Genomic DNA, 25,562 nt, shown 5'->3' on the forward strand with positions numbered 1-25,562 from the left:
TTTGGTTCATAATTGTGACTATCTTGTAGAAGTTAAATATTCTGTTTATAAAGTTCATTAAATCTAAAGGACATGTTTGAATCAGAATCAAAATGATTATGTGAGCCACTGTTGTATGAAAACGTTGTGATTGTGTTGTGATTGTTTATATTTTTTTTCATTTAGCCATTTGATATTAAATATATCGATACGCTCCCCTTTTTAAACACTTTTAAATGATTAAATATTAAATTTATTTTCACATTTTGATATTTCAAAATTAAGTTAAAGTGATACAAACAATAACAACATTAGAAAGGAAAGTTGAATTTGATAGTACATAATAGAAAGTAGCAAACAATAACAACATGCTATCAATTATGTTGTCTCAACAGATCAGCTGAATTGTACAGAGTATCTTATTCCCCAACACAAAATCAATGAATATTAAGTCTACATACATGTAAAAATGCAGACTGTCCTTTCGCAATCATAATACAATTTAAGGGTACATTACATATTGACAAAGTCAGTGAAGCAGTACAGTGTCCATTTTGTTAGCATTACCATCACTCATAATAAATAGTGGTCAATTTACCACGCGATTGATGCGCTACTTGTCAGTTTGGTATGCAGGACCGAGACGGAGACTTGGTTGTACGTCTACCAAAGTCGATGAAAAAAAATCAATGGTTATCATCCCATCAATGTGATAAAATTCATTATCTGTCAATACATAACAGAATCATCATCTATTGCAGTCCTCATTGATCTGATTAAATGTCCAAGTCCTGGACCAACTAGCGTCCCTAAAAAAGATAATATTATTTCATTAAACATAAATCAGAAAGTTATCCTCAAATATTGATACACATTCCAAACGTGTATAATGTTGAAACTAGCTACCCTTCTTGTACTCATCTCAAGCTGTTATATTTTGTTTTGTTTTGTTAGGAGGGATTTATGGTGTTGTTGATCTATAATATTTCAATTACAAGTCAGCCATTCAGATTCACTTCTCTTTTTTATTTCTATTTTTGCAATTTAAGACCAGGATAGTTTATTATCAGAATTGTTTGTATATGAATGCCATTCATTTGAGATGTCGTCAAGATAGTTTTAGTGAGATTCAAAATAAACATTGACGCCCTAAGCCTACTCCTTTCCTAATTACAACTATTAGTAACAGAACTTCTACTTTTACTTCTACCGGATGATGACAACAATTAACAAGCCGAATATTTTGCCATAGGTGCGCATACGGACTTCTCCCACCATAATGTTTGAATTTAGTTAAGTTTTGTCACCGATGCTTTGAAAGCCTTGACTGACGGTACTGATACGCCGCAGGAGTGAGAGTGTTCAAATCTATAATTGTTCGTGGTAAGATAGAATATTTCCGGCAATCACGATGATTTACAATGCACATTTGTATATAATTTATGTTTTTAAAGGGCTACACTCTTTTTGAAATAGTTGATCAGTACTGATTTTTGAACTTGTCTGAGACATTTCTAATATAAATCTACATATTGTTTCGAATTTATAATGATATGGCAAGAATTGAACAAATGACAGCGCTGACAATGCAATTTTCCATATATTTAATGTTTCCAAGGGACATAATTCTTTTAAATAGTTTATCGGCACTGATATTCGGACTCTCCCGAGCCATTGCTTATAAGTTTTGAACACATGAGAGTGCTAACAATGCAATTTTCCATATGATAAATGCTACCAAGTGGAAACCCTCTATTAAAAATAGGTTTGTCTGAAATTATTATTGAACTCGTTTGAAACATTGCTGATATACCCACAATATAAGTTTCATAAACTTCTGCCAATTGTACACATGAGAGCGCTTACGATGCATTTTTCGTATAATTATATTTCTAAGGAGCATCATTCTATGAAAAATAGCTGATCGGCACTGTTTTTCGGACTCGTCAGAGATATTGTTAAAATGTGGCAAAGATTGTACATGTTAGAACGCTAACAAGAACGGACGGACGCCGGCCGATAATTCTATGTTCCCGCAACGAATTGCACAGGGGAAAAAAAGGAAAATACAATGCTACCCGTTTAAATATCTGGCCTTCAAAAAGGATAAAGTTTTCCTGGAGATATCACAGAATATGAATCATTGCTATAAGGAAGAAGACAATACCACTGGTGGAGAAGGGGCTACTTATTCTAGTGAGCACCGGCATTCACATCTTGCTTTTTAACGTGTTTTTTTAGCAACTTTGACCTTGATGGTCTTATTGCATTTGTGAGCATATGGTTTTGTTTCTATTCCCCAAGATGCACTTAAATGTATATCCTAACCTACTCAATGCGGTATGAAGCTTTGCTTATTGTTGAAGGTCGTACGATGACCTATAGTTGTTAATTTCTGTGTCATTTTGGTCTCTTGTGGAAGAGTTGTCTCATCGGCAATCATACCAAATCTTCTTTTTTATATAAAACATTATGAGAATAAACATATTCTCACCTGAAGTTGAACCAAAAGTCCCTGTTTTAACTGGCTCATTTTGCACTTGGTTTGATTTCACCTTTTGAAGTTCAGTCTGCAATATTTCAAATGTTGCCTTGAACTTCAAAGCAAGGTCCTCATCCTTAAAACAAACTACGAAATATTGGATCTTAACTTCCCCCTCAGATAAGTCCTCAGCAATCCAGCTCCATGCCATTTCAGAAGACTTCAAAGGATAAAGCTTCATTTCTTTTGTGAGGAAATGCTTGGCATAAATGTTCAAAACTTGATCTTGTCTCATTAATAATTGAACACGTTTTGTTTGTTTATGACGTAAGAGTTGCAATTCGCCAGATCCTCTTTCCTTCCAAAATCCATCATCAAATCTTAATAATGTTGCCTTTTCACAAAAAACAGTTTCTCCTTCCTTTTCTCCATTTTTTGTTTCAACACCATCAGGCAAATCTATAACAGGTTTGAAATCAGGTTCCTTACCCCGCAGAACAGAATTATCGCTTATTTTTAAAGGAGATGTTACAAGACTTGTCTCTTTTGATGATTTACAAGCAATTACATTTTTCTTTTGAGGGGATATACATATATTCCCAACAGCACCAGGATTGGTTGTAGAAGCCTTTGTTGATGAAGGTGAAATATTCTTACCAGCTCCAGGATTAAGGGATGGTACGTGTCCAAAACTGAATGTTGACTGGGTACCTGATGTAACAGGTTGTTGTCCAAACCTAAAGATTCCTTTTGGTGCCGAGGAACCAGGAGCATTTGTAGTAACCATAGAAACAGGATTAGCTAAAGGTTTATCAGGTGATGTTGATGCAGATTGGAGACTGCATACCAGTGGTAAAGTTGTTAGATTAGAACTTGATGAACTTACAGTTCCTGCAGTATGTGCTCCTGGTGAAGGACCATCTATAGGTTGATGTGACTCTGAAATGTAGATAAACATAAATAAAATTAATATAGAATTTCTGCAAATTACTGTCATCTAATATGGTTGCATTTACCAGAAACCAAAAGTTTAAATCTAAAAAGGACAGATAAACCATATTTTTGTTAAAGTCATAATAAACGAGTGACCGGTGAAAAATAATGTCATTCCAATTCTTGAACAAATGCATGCAAACATCATAAACTTTGTCTTCTGTGCACGATTTTATAATTTTTTTTCGCAAAAATAACGTATAATCGTCAATTTTATTTCAATAGGTCAGTGATGTTGTGAAAATATGGCAGGTAATTAAAGTTCGTGTTTTGAAGCCGAAGTTTAACGATTGTCACCTGTTTGTCAACAAACAACAAAAAAGCATGCATGTTGGGCACGTGTTTAACATGTACAATCAGATAATAGTTTATTTTAAGGACATTCATGCGTATTGCGATCAGCGAATTTTTACGAGATGGGTCACGCTGAGGTCACTTTGCATACGGAAAATATGTCGGGGAATTGCTTCCTTCCCGGAAGCAATGAAATTAAGTAAACTTCTTCTAAATATGAACAAACTAAAGAATTTTCTTCAGAAAAAAGTATATGTACATGTATAAGTTTTATAATGAAAACTATCCATTGAGTTATAAAAAACATATGCATTATTTTTTTTTAATTTGAGGTTTCTTATGAATTTAATTGGTTTATTTTAGTTTGTGTTATTGTTACAACAGAAATTTAGATTTCCTAGTTTTAAATTTATATTTTGTGAGCCTTTTGTTAGTCTCCTATTACCAGCATTAAAAGTAGTGTGTGGATTTTAGCAAAACCTTTTTAACACTGCCGGAACTGCCATTAGCCTGTCTGGTGTCACATTTTACGCATTATTATCACGACGTATGCCACCCGTTGAGCAGGATCTGCATATTTTCTCGCGCACCTGAGATCGCTCCGTTTTCTATTGGGTTCGTGTTGCCAAGTCATTCGTCCTCTATCTTACGTTCTGTGTACCATTATTTTTCTACTGGTATATTTTAACCATGGCGTTGTCAGTTTATTTTCGACTGAAAACTTTAAATGTCTCTGGTATCGTTTGTTCGTGTTTTTTTTTATTATTATTATGAGCTTGACATTCATTTATTGGATAGATAAAGTAGGAGACTGTGTTTTGAACACCAAATGCCTTTGATTGCCTGTATTATTGATTGTGGTGAATCGACAAACGCCTTTTGATTGCCTGTATTATTGATTGTGGTGAATCGACAAACGCCTTTTGATCATTGCCTGTATTATTGATTATGGTGAATCGACAAATGTCTTTTGACTGCCTGTATTATTGATTGTGGTGAATCGACAAATGCCTTTTGATTGTCTGTATTATTGATTGTTGTGTATCGACAAATGCCTTTTGATTGCCTGTATTATTGATTGTGGTGAATCGACAAATGCCTTTTGATTGCCTGTATTATTGATTATGGTGAATCGACAAATGCCTTTTGATTGCTTGTATTATTGATTGCGGTGAATCGACAAATGCCTTTTGATTGCCTGTATTATTGATTGTTGTGTATCGACAAATACCCTACATTTTTTATTCTTGTACTCTTGGTTGTTTAGTCCAAATCTACCTGTACATTTCATCATCCTTTAAAGAGACTTTATCTATAATCACGAAGGCCTATGGCAAAAAACGCGTCGTGGCCTAAAAATGCTAGTATTAAACATGTTAAAACTTTGTAGTATTCATTTTGTAATTTAACTTCAATTAAATTGTTTTAATGATAATGGCATACAATAAGACAATTTAGTTGATAGGCTCAACAAACAAGACCATTCAATGCTCGACATGTAAATTTATCAAAAATTAAATTTATTTTCTTTATAGATAAGTTTATTTAGGAGTATTCCAGGTAATGAATTGTTTATTGTTTATTGGTTTGGTTTTTTTTTATTTTGTTTATACGAAGGCTCAAAATAAATATTAAAACTTTTATCTTCAAAGTTTGTTGATCATAGCTGCAACTCTAAATATATAAACAGTTGGCTATAAACTCACAATAGATAACAGAATTAATCTTCTTATACACTGATACGCTGGATTTTCTCTCTAGGAGACTGATCTGATTATAAGTGACGCTCGAATCCAGAAGCTTAAAAAGCCAAATAAAGTACGAAGTTGAAGGGCATTGAGGACCCTATTTCCGGTAGATTTTGTAAAATACATCTGAGGTCATACTCTCCTTGGGTAGCTAAAAGTTAAAGTGACTTGACTGGTATAGTTTTTCACTCCAAAATTAATTTATTTGAATTGCAAAATTGGTTCCAATGACGGAGAAGTTATCAATTATATAGGCCTTCAAAAATGACAGAAAAACATGAGGTAATGAACATGTTAATAAATGTTCCATCCTCCCCTTACTTTGGAAAGAGTTGAAGCAGCACAACATAATAATAAACTGTAAAAAAAATAATTTGTGAATAGCCTAACGCAATGATCGGTACAGATTAAAACCCAAACCTAACTGAAAACCAATAGACAAAATTAATTGATATTAGAGTACTCGTAGTAACTAAAAGCTAGTTCAAATCCAATTACAACTAAAGTACTAAGCGCGTTTGGCGTATAAAATTATAATTCTGGTACCTTTGATAACTGTTTACACCATTGGGTCGATGCCACTGCTGGTGAACGTTTCCTCCCCTAGCGTATTACCAGCCCAGCACTTCGGTGTTGACATGAATATTAATTATATGGTTATTTTTTTTTTTTTTATAAATCTCCTGTTTTAAAAGTATGATTTTTTCGAAATACTAAGGATTTTCTAATCCCAGACACAAGCCTGGTACCTTTGATAACTATAAATAACCATATCTATAAAAGAATAAAAAAATAACTGTTTGCATTGGATGTACTTATAGTAGTATCCCTGGGGTAGTATACTTAGTAAAATTCAAAAAAAAAAATCACTTTTATAAATATAACATAAAAGTAACGGTAAGTGTCTTTAAATTTATCAATAACATGTTCTTTAAACAATTCTTTTATCAGTTTAAATGTGATTCATAACTATACAGGCACAAGTCTGCTATTAAATTGTCCACATTTGAATTATAAGAATGACTGCAATTTTTCAAAAAGTTATAATGCCGAAACTTACACAGATGTTGTAAAAAAGAAAGTTTAGCGCTTTAATAATATAATCAGAGTTCCAGCAATTGTAATTAGCATATTTTCTTAATTTCGTTACAGAAGAAGGCTTTATAAAGAAAAACATCTGTCGGCTGCATCATCTGGTATATTTTTTGTGAATCTGATTTTTTTGGTGTAAAGGTTAAACAATCAAAGGTACATGTTAAAGCTGGTTTGGAAGTATTATAGTTTGTATCTCCACCAAATCTTAAACCAGATTGTTTAGCTGTTTCTTGGAAGGTGAAACCAGATAAAGTACACTTGCTGGATTCCGTTATGGATTGATCTGGCTAGTCTGTTTGATACTCATCATTAAACCAATCATGAACTTTTTTGAACTCAAGATAAAACTTTTTTAAACCTCATAAGGATGAAATATATCGATGTAAAAAAAGAAACACAGCATTTGGTTATATTTGGCTTTCATGCAGTATTTTGATATTGAAAGACAGCTTTTTTTCCTTCGATAAACACTTTTTATAAGTAAATACGATTAAAAGCATAAGCTTTTCCAAACAGTTTCAATCCTGTTGCTTTGACGAGGCTTGTTTCGAAAAAATCTTGTGCTTTAACTGTAAATAAGACCATGCAATGTAACATTCGTAAATTCTGTTTAGTCAAATTTAGACAGGCTGGAATTATTTTTGACAATTTAAGTATGTGTTATTCTATTATTATAAAATCATCAAAGTAACTGGTTTTAGATAAAACGTATGCATCCAATACTTAAGGAAGTTCGCTACTCAGTTTCTAAATGACAAGTTTTCATGACACTAGTATATATTGATAGGGTATTAATAAAGGATCTAAAACAGCGAAAAAATAATATAAGTCTGTGTGCTTGTTTTCGAAATATAAGCTATTTTTGTGGGAAATGTTCTCTCTTGATTTTTCATAGCTTTATCAGTTACAAGTTTGAATTTTCAAAAACTATTAAAAAATATCAAAAAATGTATAAGACTTTAACAAATGGCTTACAATTATACATGTAAAAGATTTATAAAAAAAAAGGTGGATAAGTAGGCAAAACTTTTTCAGGCATTCAAATAAATAAAACCAGAGGATTCTGAAAATCTAACAAAAATTCCAAAACATGACAAGCGAAAATCCTTTAAGTAAAGAAAAAAATGGTGTCTCAATTCATGCATCTCAATTTAAAGTTCCATTTTTGTATCATATCAATGATTCTTGTATTAGATTGACCATAATCGAATGAAAAAGTTATAACATTGGAAAGAATAGAAGACAGAATCACAACTGACTGACCCTATTTCTTTTTATGACTAAGGTGAGGGACAGAAAGAAACTGACATATGTTTTCTTATACCTTATTATAATCTACTACTACACTGCACCAGGAGTGGTTGTAGAAACCTTCTGTTTTGAGACAAACCACTCCCTAAAGTAGTCGTCGATGACACTTGTCCAAAATTGAATGGTAACTTGATGTCTGTGGTAAAAAAGTTATTGTCCAACTCTAAAGGTTCAATTTGTGCGACAACAACTTGGGACACAGTAACATAACACCTTTAATCTATGACAAATTTGATTCAAAGCTGGAAATGTGAAGAACACCGACCATTGCGCTGAATGGAAATCTTGTTCCCAATATTTGCAAAAGGCATAATCATGAAAATGTTTTGTTTTCAGATTTTTTGTCCGAGTTTTCATTCTTTACTGCAGAAATTAAAAACAAATTCTTGCTGCGTTCATTGATAATTTGGAATTGAACAGGACATAGATAGATTACTTTCTTCTACAAAAAAAAAGTAAAAACACAAAAATACTGAACTCCGAGGAAAATTCAAAAAGGAAAATCAAAAATCAAAAGGCAAAATCAAAAGTCCAAACACATCAAACGAATGGATAACAACTGTCATATTCCAGACTTGGTACAGGCATTTTCTAATGTAGAAAATGGTGGATTGAACCTGGTTTTATAGCTAGCTAAACCTCTCACTTGTATGACAGTCGCATCAAATTCCATTACATTGTCAACGATGCATGAACAAAACAAACATACTCAAAGAGTAAAAATGTCAAAAATAGGGGTACAACAGTCAATATTGTGTTATCATCTTAATATCACTACATAAACAACAAATGTAACAAAGTAGCACAAAAAGGCATACATCAAATTTAACATTCTCATTTTGCTTTTCTTATACGGCTGAATTTATCTATGTAAAGTCTACCTATAAATGAAAGAAGGTTTTCATTACTGGTGTAAAATTGCGCGTTTGAAATTCGCACAGGTAGACATAAAAATAATTTTGTCGTATGACGGCATACATAAATGCAGACTCACGTAAAGTAGATATAACAAAAAACAGACTTACAGTAAAAATAATAAATAAAATAATGGTGTGGTTCAAAGTATGACGGGACACATAAGTACAGTTTCACGTCAAATACGGCTGAATTTATCTATGTAAAGTCTACCCATAAATGATAGAAGGTTTTCATTACTGGTGTAAAATTGCGCGTTTGAAATTCGCACAGGTAGACATAAAAATAATTTTGTCGTATGACGGCATACATAAATGCAGACTCACGTAAAGTAGATATAACAAAAACCAGATTTAACAGTAAAAGTAATAATAATAAATAAAATAATGGTGTGGTTCAAAGTATGACGGGATACATAAGTACAGTTTCACATCAAATGTATATCATAAAAAACAGACTAAACAGAAAAAGTAGTCTTATTGAATAAAATAGTTTAGTCATTCATAGTATGTCAAGATCCTTACAGATATACCCGAGAAACCCGAAAAAATCTAATAGTCCGAAACACTCAAGCTCTTATTGTTACACAATCATAACTTAAGATAATGTGTCCTGCTGATCAAAATGATATCTAAATAGGCAACTGTTCCGGGCCGGTAATCTACATGTATGTGTTTTGCGTTATTTGTCAACATTATCTTTAAATTAGTTGGAGCCAAACATCAAGTAGAAATAATCTGATCTGAATTCCTTTACTAACCAGTTTCCTTATGAATCATTATTTGCTGGCAGGTGTTGGTACTAAATAATTCTGCAAGCTGCCCTTAGGCGCGCCGAACTATCTGGGATGAAACCTGGCCATGAGGGACGAAAGATACCAAAGGGACAGTCAAACTCATAGATTGAAAATAAACTGACAACGCCATGGCTAAAATATAAAAACAAACGGACAAATAATAGTACAGAAGACACAACATAGAAAACTAAAGACTAAGCAACACGAATCCCACCAAAACGTGGGGGTGATCTCAGGTGCTCCGGAAAGGTAAGCAGATCCTGCTCCACATAAGGCACCCATCGTGTTGCTTATGTTAATGGAATGCCGGTAACTGAAAACGAGATTGTGCTGGCGTCATGCCAGGAACCATACCTGTAGACTGTGGCTGGGCACCTGGAATAGTGTACATGGCTGAATTGACTGATTGAGTTGAAGACATGGAGACTAAACTAGAACTCATCAAAGGTGGGTCTTTTTTCTCCACTTTTCCTGTCGTTATCTGGCCTTCTTGAAACTGAAGAGTTTGGCTCCGTATTGCTTGAGAAAAAAAACCTACAGCAGGCATTTGCCGAGTTTGTGTTGGATGTCCAAGATTACTCACACCTAAAAATATATCAAAAGTCAATGAAAGGAATGCTCTGTATAATTTGGTACACAACACTTCAGATTTATATAATTTCTAAGAGCACTTTTAAAACAATAAAATACATACTAGCAGATTGCAGGTCAGGAAAACATACTGAATTAACACACACCAAAGAAATCTAGCACAGCTCACCAGTTCAAACACATGTGCTCCTTTTTGTGCAATTTATAACCTATTTCTTTTTATTGCTTTCAGGGCGGGAATGGAAAGGGGCATTATATAATCATAGTTTGTCACTGTCGCATATAATGTCTACTATATTTTTCTTTAATATAAAAACAAGTTAGATAATTCTTTGATGCAGGAATGAGAATAAAGTAAGGAAAGTAATACAAAAATATTTCACTCAGATGTTATTTTTAATCAATTGTGTGTGAGTTCGAAAAAAAACATAATAAATTCCATTTTATTCCCATGCTAATGAATATATGTCTGGCTTTGAACAATTCATGTTCTGAGTTAAACAGATGACAATTAATCAAAAACAGAAAAGCATCAGATAATCCAGTGTGTTATAGGCTGTATGTCTGACACCGATATTGCTTTTTCTCTGAGTGAAGCTATATGATATTTTAACAGAATGAGACAGCATGATAATTTACCTGATGGTAAACCAAATATATTGGAAGATTTTGATTCTGTCTGTTTAACATCCTCTCGTTTCGTTCCGTTTTTCAGTGTTCGACAAGTAGCACATTTCTGAACATCAGATTTATTTATTACCAGGCAAGAGGGACAGTGCCAGGATCGCTCCTCTATTTTGAACATTGAACCAAGTGATGTTTTATCTGTGTTTACTGTTTTAGCATGCTCCTTTTCCACTTGGTTTGATTGCACCTGGTCAAGTTCAGACTGCATTTTTTCAAATGTTGCCTTGAATTTCAAAGCAAGATCCTCTCCTTTGAAACAAACTGCTATTTTTGTAATCTGAATTTTCCCCTTATACTGGAAATGGACGTCCCAATACCATGCCTTTTTAGAAGACTGCATTGGAGAAAGTTTCATTTCTTTAGTAAGGAAATGATTGGCACATACTTTCAAGACTCGATCTCGTCTCATGAATAATCGAGCACGTTTTGTTTGTTTGAGGCGTAAGAGTTTCAATTGTACAATTGTATTTTCCTTCCACTGTCCATTGTCAAATCTAAATAATGTTGCTTGTTCACAGAAAACAGCTTCTTCCTCTTCATCTGTTTGTGTCTCAATAAGATCAGGCAAATCTATGACGGGTTTGAAATTAACATTAGGTTCATATCCCTGATCCATATAACCATCACTTGTTTTTAAAGGAGAATTTACAAGACTTGTCTCCTTCGATAATTTACAAGCAATTATGTTTTCCTTTAGAGGGAATTTACATGTATTCCCATCAGCACCAGGAGTGGTCGTAGAAGCCTTCGTGGCTGAGGTTATCAAATTATGAACTCCTCCTGGAGTAGTCGATGAAAATTGTCCAAAACTAGATGTTGACCGAGTATCGGTTTTAAACGATTGTTGTCCAAAACTAAAGGCTCCTTTTGATGCTGAAGAACCAGGAGCAACTGAAGTAACCATAGAGACAGGATTAGCTAATAGTTTGTCAGGTGATGTTGATGAAGCTTGGCAATTTACAGTTCCAGCATTTTGTGCTCCTGGTGAAGTACCAAATATAGATCGCTGTAACTCTGAAATGAATATAGAATTACTGAAAATTGCATGCATCCAATGTGGTTGCATTTACCAGACACTACTTGTGTTTTAATAAACGAGGACAGGTCAACCGTGATATTGGTATTTGGTTTATTTTTATTTGTATTATTAGTATTGTTACAGCATAGTTTTAGATTTTAAATTTTATTTTTCAAAGGCCATCTTATGATGGTGACAATATGAAAATGAACTTACCTGTGCTCTGTTCTGCTGTAACACAAGGTGGTAATGTAAATTTGAAGCCCTTCAATGCAACATCTGGTGTTTTTCTCTCTGCATCGGATTTTATTGATGTGAAAGAAAAAACAGTGGAAGGTGGATTGAGTTCAGATTTTTTCTTAGCTAAATCTGGTGTAGGGAATGTGAATTCAGAGGCAGCTTTAGTATTAGATTCGCCATCTGTTCCAAAAGTAAATCCACTTTTTCCACCAAAATTAAATCCACCAGCATTACTTCCAAAAGCTGAGGACTTTCCCTTTTCTTTAGGTAGGTCTTCCTTTAAGTTTTTATCACATGGCTTCATGATATCACAGACAGGGTACTTGAGTATATCACTGTTATTTGAACAAAGGCATCCATCACATTTCCAGCTACCGTCTTGATGCTTAAATAAATAATCACCAAATCCGTTCTCTCCATCCTTCTTTTGAGGATGACCTGCAGCTTTAACCCCCTCTTTAATAACTCCAGGTTTAAGTGTTCCAGAGGCTGGACATTTAAGGGCGTAACATTTATTAGACATTAGACATCCATTACAGTTCCAAACTCCTTCTTTCGGATTTGAGTGATTTCCAAATACTTTCTTTTCATCTTTTTTAGCATGCTCAGGTTGAATGATACTTGATGAAAATCCTAAAAATGTGCTAGCCTTAGATGCTACTGTTTTGTTTGTTATTTCTGTATCAGTTGGGGCAGGTGAGGCAGTTGAAATTGGAACACTGGACTTAAAGGTAAATGATGATGCTGGTTTGGAAGTGATGGTCTCTCCACCAAAACTGAACCCAAACTGTTTAGCTGTTTGTTGGATGGTGAAACCAGATGGTTTAGCTGTTTGTTGGATTGTGAAACCAGATGGTTTAGCTGTTTGTTGGATGGTAAAATCAGATGGCTTAGCTGTTTGGTGGATGGTAAAACCAGATGGTTTAGCTGTTTGTTGGATTGTGAAACCAGATGGTTTAGCTGTTTGGTGGATGGTGAAACCAGATGGTTTAGCTGTTTGTTGGATGGTAACACCAGATGGTTTAGCTGTTTGTTGGATGGTGAAACCAGATGGTTTAGCTGTTTGGTGGATGGTGAAACCAGATGGTTTAGCTGTTTGTTGGATGGTAACACCAGATGGTTTAGCTGTTTGTTGGATGGTGAAACCAGATGGTTTAGCTGTTTGGTGGATGGTGAAACCAGATGGTTTAGCTGTTTGTTGGATGGTAAAACCAGATGGTTTAGCTGTTTGTTGGATGGTAAAATCAGATGGTTTAGCTGTTTGGTGGATGGTAAAACCAGATGGTTTAGCTGTTTGTTGGATTGTGAAACCAGATGGCTTAGCTGTTTGGTGGATGGTGAAACCAGATGGCTTAGCTGTTTGTTGGATTGTGAAACCAGATGGCTTAGCTGTTTGTTGGATGGTGAAATCACTTAAAGTAGACTTGTTGAATTTAATTGTAGATTGATCTGGCTTTATAGGTTTAGTTTTCTTGTCAAAAGTAGAAGACACAATCGGGTATAAACTGACTGCTTCTGATGTTGGGTATTTCTTGTCAGACTCCGGTAATTTTTCAAATTTATAACCACCAACGATTGGAGGCTTGCCAGTATATGTTTCAGTTGTGGTTGTTTTTACTGTAGAAACTGTTTGTCCAGCAAACTCGGTTTCTATTCCACAAGCAGGATTTGTGCTGTCAGCTTTTTTCGTTGTCTGACCAAATTTGATCTCTGCAGACGATTCTGATGTTGCCCCTGATTGTAAGGAAATGCCTGGGGATTTTTTATCCAAGGTTGCATTTCCAAACTTGAAACCACCTGAACAAGAAAACATTCAAATTATAACTTAAATAAATATGAAACAAACAGTTGTCCAAAGTATTACGTCATCGTTAGTAATATAATTGCCAAAGACATATGCGCTGACCATGAGATTGTTCTTAATGTCTACTAACGACAACGTAATACTTTGCACAACTGTTTGTTTCATATTTATTTCTCTGAACAATTTTGTTTAAAGAGATGTATCCGAACCACTTAAACGTTTGATTTCAAGATAAGAAAATCTTTTTTGTAATTATTTATACCACACAATGATGTAATATCTCGCTGTAAAAAAACAGGAACCATAATGTTCGGTTCTTTTATTTCGTTTGTGGTTTACTGGTGTACAGTCGTATATTTATGGGAGTAGTTCGCTGTTATTCTGTAGTTTACATATTTTATTTCTTTAAGAATTTTTCTATGCTGGGTGTTCTTTCGTTCGTATGTACTGTATTACTATCACTTAATGTTGTCATATTAGTTGTATTTTAAGAGTTTAACATTGCCATATACATATAAGAGGGGGGTTTGGATATCCATTAAACCAGGTTAAACCGCGGCGGAGTTATAGCTACTTGTTATGCAAATAAGATATAATAAAATGTAATTCCTGTGACTTTTATGAATTCAAATATAGACAAGCTGGACCCTTAAAGTATGTGTTATTTGATTATTACAAAACCAAAATCACTGGTTTAAAATTTATTATATATACATGCAGCAAAGGTTCAATACTGAAGTAAAGAAAAATGATTCACAAGTCATGCATCTCAATTTGAGATTACATTTTTCTATCATATCAATGATTCTAGTTAGTTTGGCCATAATCGAGTTGTTAAGTTATCGTAACATAAGAAATAACAAATGTACCATTGTGCAAGTGGGATTTACCGGGTATGTTGTGTAAATGTAATTTCCTAATCTATCGATATGCAAATAGAAAAAAAAACCAAAGCATTCTGCGAGTATTGCATGACAATACATACATGACATAGTCTCTACCGGTTAAAAATTCATTGTATTGTAACACAATTCTAATTTTATCTATAACTTGTCATGGTGTAAACTTTTTAACAAAAATCAAGTCAATAAAACAAAATAAAATTGAGAATGGAAATGGGGAATGTGTCAAAGAGACAACAACCTGACCATAGAACATGTATGTTCAAGCATGATAAAAATTTAAATGAATTTTCGAAGTCCAAGTAACATTTCTTTGGACAAAATAATCAGACTGGAACAAAATTCAAATTTGATCAGTAACTTGTCATGATAAAGTTATATATCAATATTGAAATCAATATCTTTATGGCATGACGAACAAGAGTGCACACGCTGAAATGTCTCGCCTTCTATACTAATCATTGATATTATGTTGATAGTCCTAAGTAAAAAGCTAAGCTTTATAACAACTGTACCATAAACTTAACATAAACCAAGATAACTAAACAAAGACCAATGAACCTTGAAAATGAGGTCAAGGTCAGGTGAACCATGCCAGGCAGACATGTACAGCTAACAATGCTTCTATACAACATATATAGTTGACCTATTACTTATAGTTTAAGAAAAATAGACCAAAACACAAAAACTTAACACTGTGCAATGAACCGTGAAAATGAGGTCACGGTCAAATAAAACCTGCGCGACTGACATAAAGATCATTAAATATTTCCATACACCAAATATAGTTGACCTATGGCATATAGTATTAGATAAAAAGCCCAAAACTCAAAAACTTAACTTTGACCACTGAACCATGAAAATGAGGTCAAGGTCACATGACATCTGCCCGCTAGACATGTACACCTTACAATCATTCCATACAACAAATATAGTAGACCTATTGCATATAGTATGAGAACAACAGACCAAAACACAAAAATTTAACTATAACCACTGAACCATGAAAATGAGGTCAAGGTCAGATGACACCTGCCAGTTGGACATGTACACCTTACAGTCCTTCCATACACCGAATATACTAGCCCTATTGCTTATAGTATCTGAGATATGGACTTGACCACCAAAACTTAACCTTGTTCACTGATCCATGAAATGAGGTCGAGGTCAAGTGAAAACTGTCTGACAGACATGAGGACCTTGCAAGGTACGCACATATCATATATAGTTATCCTATTACTTATAATAAGAGAGAATTCAACATTACAAAAAATTTGAACTTTTTTTTCAAGTGGTCACTGAACCATGAAAATGAGGTCAAGGACATTGGACATGTGACTGACGGAAACTTCGTAACATGAGGCATCTATATACAAAGTATGAAGCATCCAGGTCTTCCACCTTCTAAAATATAAAGCTTTTAAGAAGTTAGCTAACGCCGCCGCCGTATCCGCCGCCGCCGCCGGATCACTATCCCTATGTCGAGCTTTCTGCAACAAAAGTTGCAGGCTCGACAAAAAAGTACGAAAAACTGATTATTTTAGTGAATTTTCGAAGTCCAACGTCCATTACTCTTTACAAAGTCATCAGACAAGAACATTGAAACTTGAACTGTATCTTGTAATGATAAAACTATATCCCAATCATTAAATGATAAATATCTTTAAGAATGACAAAGAAAGTGCGAAAAACTGATTATTTTAGTGAATTTTCTAAGTCTAAGGACCATAACTCTACAATAAATCATCAGACCGGAACAAAAAATTCGAACTTGATCTGTACCTTGTCAAGATAAATTAAAAAATATACTAAATATCACCGGACTGATGGACCGACCGACCGACCGACAGACAGACAGACCCTGAAGTCCCCTTCGACTTGAATTCCATATTTAGAAATGAATGTTAATTTCCTCAATTATATATGATCTTCATTTTCGTTCAATAAATAACGTATTTTTATGTTTACAAATGATCTACATTATTTGTAATATTTTAAGTAAGTACTTACTGATTATGTTGTCTGACTTGTCTTTATTTGGGTTCAAACATTCTCCCACTGATTGATTCGAAGATGATTTTTGCACTGGATTGACATTTTGACTGCTATCATCTGTTAACAGTTTCAAGATTTTATCTTCATTACTTATAGATATCTTAAATAAACTGTTTATAAAAACGTCAATCAATACTGGAATACCTGTTCCACCACTTATCAAAATTTTGGAACCATCAAATTTGTATTTTTTTAATAGTTGTTTATGTTTCTCAACTTGACTAGCTATCTTTTGTGCCTCAAACATAACCTGCACTTCAGAGGCTGTTTCAATGTTTATTTCCAGAGTTTGTTTATCTGAAACAACAGTTTTTTTACAATTCGTACAAGTATCCATCTTATCTTCTAAAATATGTTTCTTTTCCTCATATATTTTTTTTAGTTCAGCTTTCTTTGTTATTTCTAATGCTTTAACTTTTGAAATAATAGTACTTATAGATATTTCTATCATCTTCTGTTTATCTTCATACTGTGTTTCATTGCTTTGTAAACATTCTGTGTAGTGAGATAAAAGAGTATCAAAATCATTTGAAACATTTGTTATATCCATTTTTAACCTTTCAAGTTTAACATCGGTACACAATTTGCTTGCTTCATCTTCAATAGTTACAACATTGTCACACTTTAATGCTTTAATTTCTGATCGTTTAGTCGTTTCTTTTTCTAACAACCCATTGATGAGGAAATTTGTAGGCATCTGATCGACAAATTCTTTTGGTGTGCATTCTTTCTTTGGTAACTGAACTGTTGCACGGCAGACTGGACACTCTATATGATTGTTTCCTTCCAATTTCTCCAGTTCTGAAGTAATGAATGTCAAAATACAACCCTCGCAGAAGGTATGTAAGCATGGGAGAGACTTTGGTTTTATGAATTTTTCGAGACAAATTGCACAAGTTAAAATATCTATCGTCTTTTTAGAGGCTACACACTCTGCCATCTTTGTAAAATTACTGATTGCAATCACCAGATGTCAGTAATTCGAAATTTTCTTCATCCATTGTTTTTCATCTGAAAAAGAAATCATAGAGCTCACCTACCACTGCTGTTAAAAATGTTTCAATTGAAAACAACACTCTTAATTCTAAAAACTGTGAATATTTGAGGATTCTTTAAAGAAACAGATTCAGAAGTATTCTCAGCCTTGTGGAATTAATTAAAAAGACTGCTGTTTTGAAGTTCGCAATGCACCATTGCTTCTGAATTCAAATCTTGGTGTGAAATAAATTTGAGAAGCAAATACACATAGTGGATTTAGTATTTTGTGTGTGTCTTAACTCTTTGTCTATATTGTTTTCATACAAGAATATCGAAAAGTGGAAAATGTTTTGTCCATCAGCTCATAGACATAATTTTGTCATTTGACCGTTACGTCATCAACGTTTTTTTTTATGATTTACTCCGGATTAAAGTAGAGTTTAGAATTAAATTATGACTGTAATTTGTTTTCTGTCTATTTGAAATAACATTAAATATGTGGTGCACACTTTAAAATAACCCGCTACGCGGGTTATTCAGTGTGCACCACATGTTAGATGTTATTTCTTCATAGACCGATATATTTTCCAGACATTCCTTAAATAGCAGAATCTGACTAATGTTTTTGTCGTCTTTAACAAATTTAATTGTGTTAATGTCGACAAAAACATTTAAGTTATATTTTGTTATTGTTCTTTAAAGAAGCACACAACCTTTAGGTAAAATAAAATAAGAAGGTATAAAAAAGAAATCATGTTGTCCACTTGAATACGAAAATTAAATAACTTTTGGTCTAGGTGGAAACTCTTGTGACGTTATGACTGTTGACACAACCACAGATACATTTTCAATCATTGACGGCTTATTCGGTTTGATTGGTAAAATGTCAACCATATTTATTATTATCAAAAACTTTTAAAAATGAAATAAAATAAGTTTTCTAACCTGTTAAAGAAGAAACAAAGTTTCTGTGTTACTATTATATAGACTTCTGTTTCCCCTAATGTTACTGTTATTTAGACTTCTGTTTCCCCCAATGCAGGAGCAATACAGTAACTATTTAGACCTTATATACTGGTTTCGTTAGATTAAATTAGGTTCAAATTCGTTTACAAGATAGAAATTAAACCTCAAGTTTTATAACTTCTTCAATAATTTCCTTCTTTTTTCCTCTTATCTTTATTATTAGAAACACAAACGTGACCAAATACTTGACCGAACTGGTCAACACTTGTTTTATTTGATAATATCAGGTAATCGGTTTAAAGTTCAAACCATACATCAATTCATCTACGCTTGAATTATAGGTGTAAAAATATTTTAACATTGATTGGCTTAGGGCTTTAAAGTTATTAACATGTGTTTATGAATTAAATCGATTGTATACAGCATTTAAATTCTGTTTTACGGCACAATTTGAGTAAAAGGTGAAAAGTTATTTTTAACAAAGATATAGTACTGTAAAATGTATTACTCGTTGCAGGATATGATTCCAAGGCAAAGGTTGCCTGGGTAGACATATAGTACATAATTATGTTTAATCTATACAAGTGTGGACACAGATTAATGTGGATAGTATGTTTGGATGTTTGATAGTGTTTTGTGACATAAGAGGTCTCTGGTTTTCTCCTATAGGGTTCTATGTTGCACTGTGGTGCATATTGACAGCAAACCGTTACCAAACACTAAAATAGCAGTGTATTTTATTTAATATTTAGTTTTCATTTTCAGGACTGTTATGGAGGAGACACCTAAGTCTAATCTAAATCAGTGCCAACCGTTCAGATATTTTATTTACTTAGATATTACTTTTAGTATCAAATCTACATATTAGACAACCTGCTTTCAGTGCTTCGTATATATGTACGTTCCTGTAATTAAATTTTGTGCATGTGCAACGTTTCATTGGGGTTTTTCTTTTAAACATTTTGAATTTAGAATAATTTCTTTTTGAATACATGTATCATTTAAAAAAATGATCCGTTGACGGAACACAGCTTATAGCTGAGTGGGTTCCAGCCCTGGATAGATTTACTCAAAGTAGCAGAAGATTACAAATATTGCCAAATGATTCCGATAAAAAATGTTCCACAATTTTGATTTTGGATAGCAGCAAAAACTCAAAAAAGAAGAGGATCACATAATGTGAATTTCTGCATGATGTGATATTAATATGCGAGATGGTTTCCGAGGACCTGCAAGCATGTAGTATTTGTATGGTTCTATTTATGTTCCTTTGATGTGTTAATTTCTTACTTGGGTTTGGTCACGTAATTTTTTTCAGGATCTTCTCAGTATCGTTAGTATAAAAGATTTTGTTTAAATGTCTAAATTGTTCAAGTTCTATGCAATATCAGGCGCAGAGATTATATCCGTTCCATACATGCTCCGCAATACTACACTTAATATTGAGTGTAGTGTTACATAGTATTGAACGGAACGGATATGTGATCTCTGCGCTGGAGATTTGTTTCTATGAAGACACATGATGGTTTTAACTAACAACAATATACGAAATATGTCAAATGCTCAAAACTACTACAAACTGATAAAAGTCTTTTAAAGATATGAACAGGACTGACGGACAAAATTATACTTGCTAACATTACCAGTATGTGTAAGTAAATGATCATTTAAACTCAGGACTCATCAGTAGACACCTTTTTTTGTCTATGTTTTTCAAAAGTGTTACAAATAAACTCATCATAGATACCAGGACTAAATTTAGTATATACGCCAGACGAGCGTTTCGTCTACAAAAGACTCATCAGTGACGCTCGAATCCAAAAACGTTTTCCATCTAGCATTAATTATATTGCTAGTAGCATGGTAAATTTGTACTTTTCTTAATTTGGCTTAAACGAACGAACGAACGAACGAACGTTTTTCTTCCTTCCACAGTAAATAAATCACCATGCCTCTGTTTTTGATGCGTTTTGTTATTTGATTTTGCCATGTGATTATGGACTTTCCGAATTGATTTTCCTCTAAGTTCAATATTTTTGTGATCTTACTTTTTCCTATAGGTACCTTGCATAGTCGCATTTATCATCTATTCTTTGAATTCAGTTAGGGTTATTTTGAGAAAAACGGAAAAAAGACGTCCGGATATTGAATTTTAAGTTATAGAAAAGACTTCCGGTTTTAAACTTGCAATTAACTTTCAGAAGTTCTCGTGGACATGACAATCATTATTGCGTTTATCTGCATGTATACTATGATTATACTACTACACAGCTACTTTTGCATAGGTACTATTTCTGTACTAAAAATATGTAGTACTGGAAATTTACTTTTAATATTTAGTACTATTACTTTACTTTAAAATTATTGTAATATTTAGGTAATTGTATTTTACAGTACTTGATTTGTACTAAATATTCTGGTACAGAAATAATACAATATTCCATGTTTGAAAATCATAATTTTAAGAGATTTGAAATAGAAAAACTTTCAAAATGCTGAAAATGTAACGGTATTAACCAAAAATCTGTAGTACCTAAATTTCAAGTACAAATTAAGTACTGTAAAATACAGGTACCTAAATATAACAATAATTTTAAAGTAACAAAATAGTACTGAATATTAAAAGTAAAGTTCCAGTACTACAGATTTTTAGTACAGAAATAGTACCTATGCAAAAGTAGCTGTGTATAATATATAGAGACTCTACATATTATAGCAGTGATCGTCATGGAGAAGAAACTTGGAATTTTTAGTTAATAGCACATACACTTTATTTTAAATATACGAATAGCATAGTATACAGAAACGCGAAAATAATGCAATTCAACAGAAAACAAAAAAATAACGGACTTTGGAAAAAAGAGAAAGGACTTCAAAATATTGTCCTGTCTCGAAGTACCTATGACTTTTCAAATTTTCTGAAATTCTTCATCCAGAAATTTTCATAAAGGAGGGGGCACTGACTGCCTTAGGGTCCTGTTCCAGTTGATTTCCAATATAATCAACCATTTTTTTCCACAAGGGGGTGGGGCGAGCCCCCTGGAAATCCCTCTAAATCCGCCTCTGCATGTAATCTTTTTACAAAAATTCCACCTACAATAGTTTGCATACTTTCAACCAAGCTCTAAATGCCCGCGATTTCGCTGGTGTGTTCTAGTTTATAGTTAAAGGAAGAGATAAAGCGACTAGTCGAGGAAGTCAGAAGTGTAATGTATAAAAAAGAAGATGTGGTATGATTGCCAATAAGACAACTATCCACAAAAGACCAAAATGACACAGACATTAACAACTATAGGTCACCGTACGGCCTTCAACAATGAGCAAAGCCCATACCGAATAGTGAGCTATAAAAGGCCCCGATAAGACTGTAAAACAATTCAACGAGAAAACTAACGGCCTTATTTATGTAAAAAAATGAACGAAAAACAAATATGTAACACATTAACAAACGACAACCACTGAATTACAGGCTCCTGACTTGGGACAGGCACATACATAAATAATGTGGAGGGGTTAAACATGTTAGCGGGATCCCAACCCTCCCCCTAACCTGGGACAGTGGTATAACAGTACAACATACATGTTTCAACTCATCTAGGGGCAAAAACTGGATAGCTACATGTACAATATAAAACAGCGGCAGCTGATCCGATGAAGCGAATATATGTAGCAATCGGACTAACCCGGGTAAAGCTGCCGTGATTATCGTGTAGGATCCGGGAAATGGTATTGCCCCTCAGGCAGCAACCATTGAACTTCCAAAATGGAGAGGGTTATGGGTTTTTTTTCTTAGTCGGATCTTATTTTTGTTTTTCAACGCGATCAATCGGATTTTTTTCAAAATATAACACTTTTTATAAGGTATGTGGGGAATTAGCATTAAGAATAAAAAAAATTGTTATCTGCTTGACCAGAATATGATTTTTCACCAAATATGGGATCACAATATTTGTGAAAAAAATACCCTCCCCCCCTTTTTCACACACACACTGGAAGGTAAATGGTCGTTCCCCAATGAATTAGAAAAGCGGATTTGACTCTGTGATTAATTCGTCAGCATGGTTTTTGAGGTACTATATAACATTTTCCCAGCATTAGATTGATCTTTTGTGTACTCAAGGCAGGTGAATGAAGTCAACTTAGGAGCGCTGTGATTGAATGTTAGGATACACTATATTTGTTTATTTATCTATGAATAACTGCAGTGTGTATATTTACAATATAAATTCTGAAACCTATTTAATTTTTTTCTAGAGAATTATTCGAAAAGACTTCAAAATTTTCATAAATTTGGTGTAAAAATGACGGTGGGCATGGATAACATACACAAGCTCTATTGAAAGTTGGTCATGAATCTTGATACTATTTGGCTTCAATTTTTAAAACAGAACAATAAAGTACTAACACCACGGCATCCATTACTGTTTTATCCAGGTTTTTTTATATATAAAAAGTGGTAAATAGAAAATGTTAGTAGTGTCGCCTATGGCAGAATAAATAGTACCGTTTTCCCTTAAATCTTCGACCTTTTGTCTTTGTTTTACACTGATCAGTGAAAAATGTACTGTGTATTTAATAATATTATTTTGTCTATGTTACTCAGACTACGTCATCTTAAGGACAGAGACATATTATACAATTATATGTCTAATGTAACCTTTAAGGATAATTATCAGATAATTGACTTACTGTTCTAGTCTGTTGTAGTATTATTCCTCCACTATTTTGAAATTACTGTTTTCACTCTCTTTAAGACCAGCAAAACACTCCTTAATGACGTTGAATATATCAACTTAATTCTACAAATCTGGGACATAACATACTGACACAGCATAAATATAAATTTCGAAAAGTATTCTGTGACTTTCACTTTCACTTTAAATGGAGTTATTTGAAAGTGAAACTAGCAGTTGGACAGGAAATTTCGATTTTATTTTAATTGTATTTTCCACTCTTAACCGCTTTTTAAGACGTCATTGTTGATTGGGCTAAACCGCTAATTGACCAAAACAGACAGCTTTTAAGGATTTTAAGCTTTCCATAATTTTAATCTTGTTACCTGCTTTAGGAAAGTTATTTATTGTGTTTTATGATAATGTCACTCATTTACTACACATGCCAGATAAATATTTCACTAACTGTTATAATAATGACTATAAAAGTGAACCTTTATTAAATGGTCTGTGCAACACTTATTTATTCAAAATCTTAAAAGTTTTCAAATTTTTATTTTTTATTTTTGATCAAAATTTTAAATTATCAAATTCAATTATTTTTTTTACTTTCAACAAATAATCAAAATTTCGTATTAAAATTTAATTGTTTACATATTTAAGCAAACTTTGAAAATAATAAACTAAACGTACAGTTTTGACCATTTCGCTTTTTGAAAGTTTAATTTTTTGATTTTTGATTAAAATATTGAAGAAAGGGGAAGGAATAAAAAGTGGATACCTGTTGAAAGTGCGAACCGGAATAAGAATTGAAGGAAAGAAAAAGAAATTCACCAAAAACAAATCAAAACAGAAACAATATTTTCTGAAAAAAAAATCGATATAATAAAAATTATAAAACAAGAGGCTAACTTGTGACATACCTAATTACTTATTACCGGGTTTGTAATAACATGAGCAACACGACATGTGCCATATGTGGAGCATGATCTGCTCACCCTTCCAACGCACTTGAGATCACCTCCAGTTTTTGGTGGGGTTCGTGTTGCTCTGTCTTAGTTTTCTATGTTGTGTCTTGTGTACTATTGTTTGTCTATTTGTCTTTTTTTCTTTTTTAGCCATGGCTTATTTTCGACATATGAGTTTGAATGTCCCTCTGTTATCTTTCGCCCATATTTTGTTTGATCTACAGGGTGAAAAAGAGAAATATGTTTCTTAAAGTCTAAAAAAAAATTAGTAAGACCGGATTTTGACACACTTTGATTCTCTAACTAAATGAACAATATTTTAAAAATACTTGTCGACTTTGTGACGGCTGCGTACTTGTATTTTGCCCAAAGTTGATTGTCGCACGATGACTTAAAAACCTGCAAATAACACAAACGGAACTATCCCTTATTTCAAAAATCGAAGATCCCGTTTCCTTTTATTGTTTTTTTTTTAAATAGCAGTATTAATCACAAGGTCAATAAGTAATTTCCGAATATTGTTCATTAAGTTAGAGAATCACATTGGTTTGAAATCAGGTCTTAACAATTATTTATTTTTAGACTTTAAGAAACATATTTCTCTTTTTCACCCTGTAAATCAAACAAATATGGGCAAAAGAGAGGGACATTCAAACTCATATATTAAAAATAAACAGACAACGCCATTGCTAAAAGGGAAAAAAGACCAATTATAGACGAACAATAGTACACAAAACAAAATATAGAAAACTAAAGACTGAGTAACACGAACCCCACCAAAACTGGGGTGATCTCAGGTGCTCCGGAAGAGTGAGCAGATACTTCAAAACATGTGGCACCCGCCGTGGTGCTCATGTTATTACAAATCCGGTAATAAGTAATTTGGTAGGTCAAAAATTAGCCTATTGTTTATATAATTTTTATTATATTTACTTTTTCAGAAAATATTGTTTTCGTTTTGATTTGTTTTTGTTAAATTTCCTTTCCTTTCATTCAATTCTTATTCCGGTTCGCACTTTCAACAGGTATCCACATTTTAGTCCTTTCCCCCTTTCCTATATTTTAAT

At 33.2% G+C, this 25,562-nt stretch overlaps 1 protein-coding gene across 2 annotated transcripts; it reads right to left on the reverse strand.

Moving 5' to 3' along the window:
- Positions 1-209: 209 nt before the first annotated feature.
- Positions 210-23,725, reverse strand: LOC143080688 (uncharacterized). 2 transcript variants are annotated; one of them, XM_076256673.1, is made up of 7 exons: positions 23,544-23,725; positions 16,866-17,921; positions 12,126-13,946; positions 10,844-11,905; positions 9,968-10,198; positions 2,474-3,400; positions 210-788 (listed from the first exon to the last, which is right to left on the reverse strand). In XM_076256673.1, exons 2-7 carry the CDS (start codon positions 17,848-17,850, stop codon positions 709-711), a joined length of 5,106 nt encoding a protein of 1,701 aa, XP_076112788.1. In that variant the 5' UTR covers positions 17,851-17,921; positions 23,544-23,725; the 3' UTR covers positions 210-708. The 2 variants fall into 2 exon arrangements, with proteins under 2 accessions (XP_076112788.1, XP_076112789.1); XM_076256674.1 differs by lacking the exon at positions 23,544-23,725 and adding an exon at positions 18,834-19,040.
- Between the last annotated feature and the right edge of the window lie 1,837 nt (positions 23,726-25,562).

This window comes from Mytilus galloprovincialis, chromosome 6 (assembly GCF_965363235.1).
Source record: "Mytilus galloprovincialis chromosome 6, xbMytGall1.hap1.1, whole genome shotgun sequence".
Taxonomy (NCBI): Eukaryota; Metazoa; Mollusca; class Bivalvia; order Mytilida; family Mytilidae; genus Mytilus; species Mytilus galloprovincialis.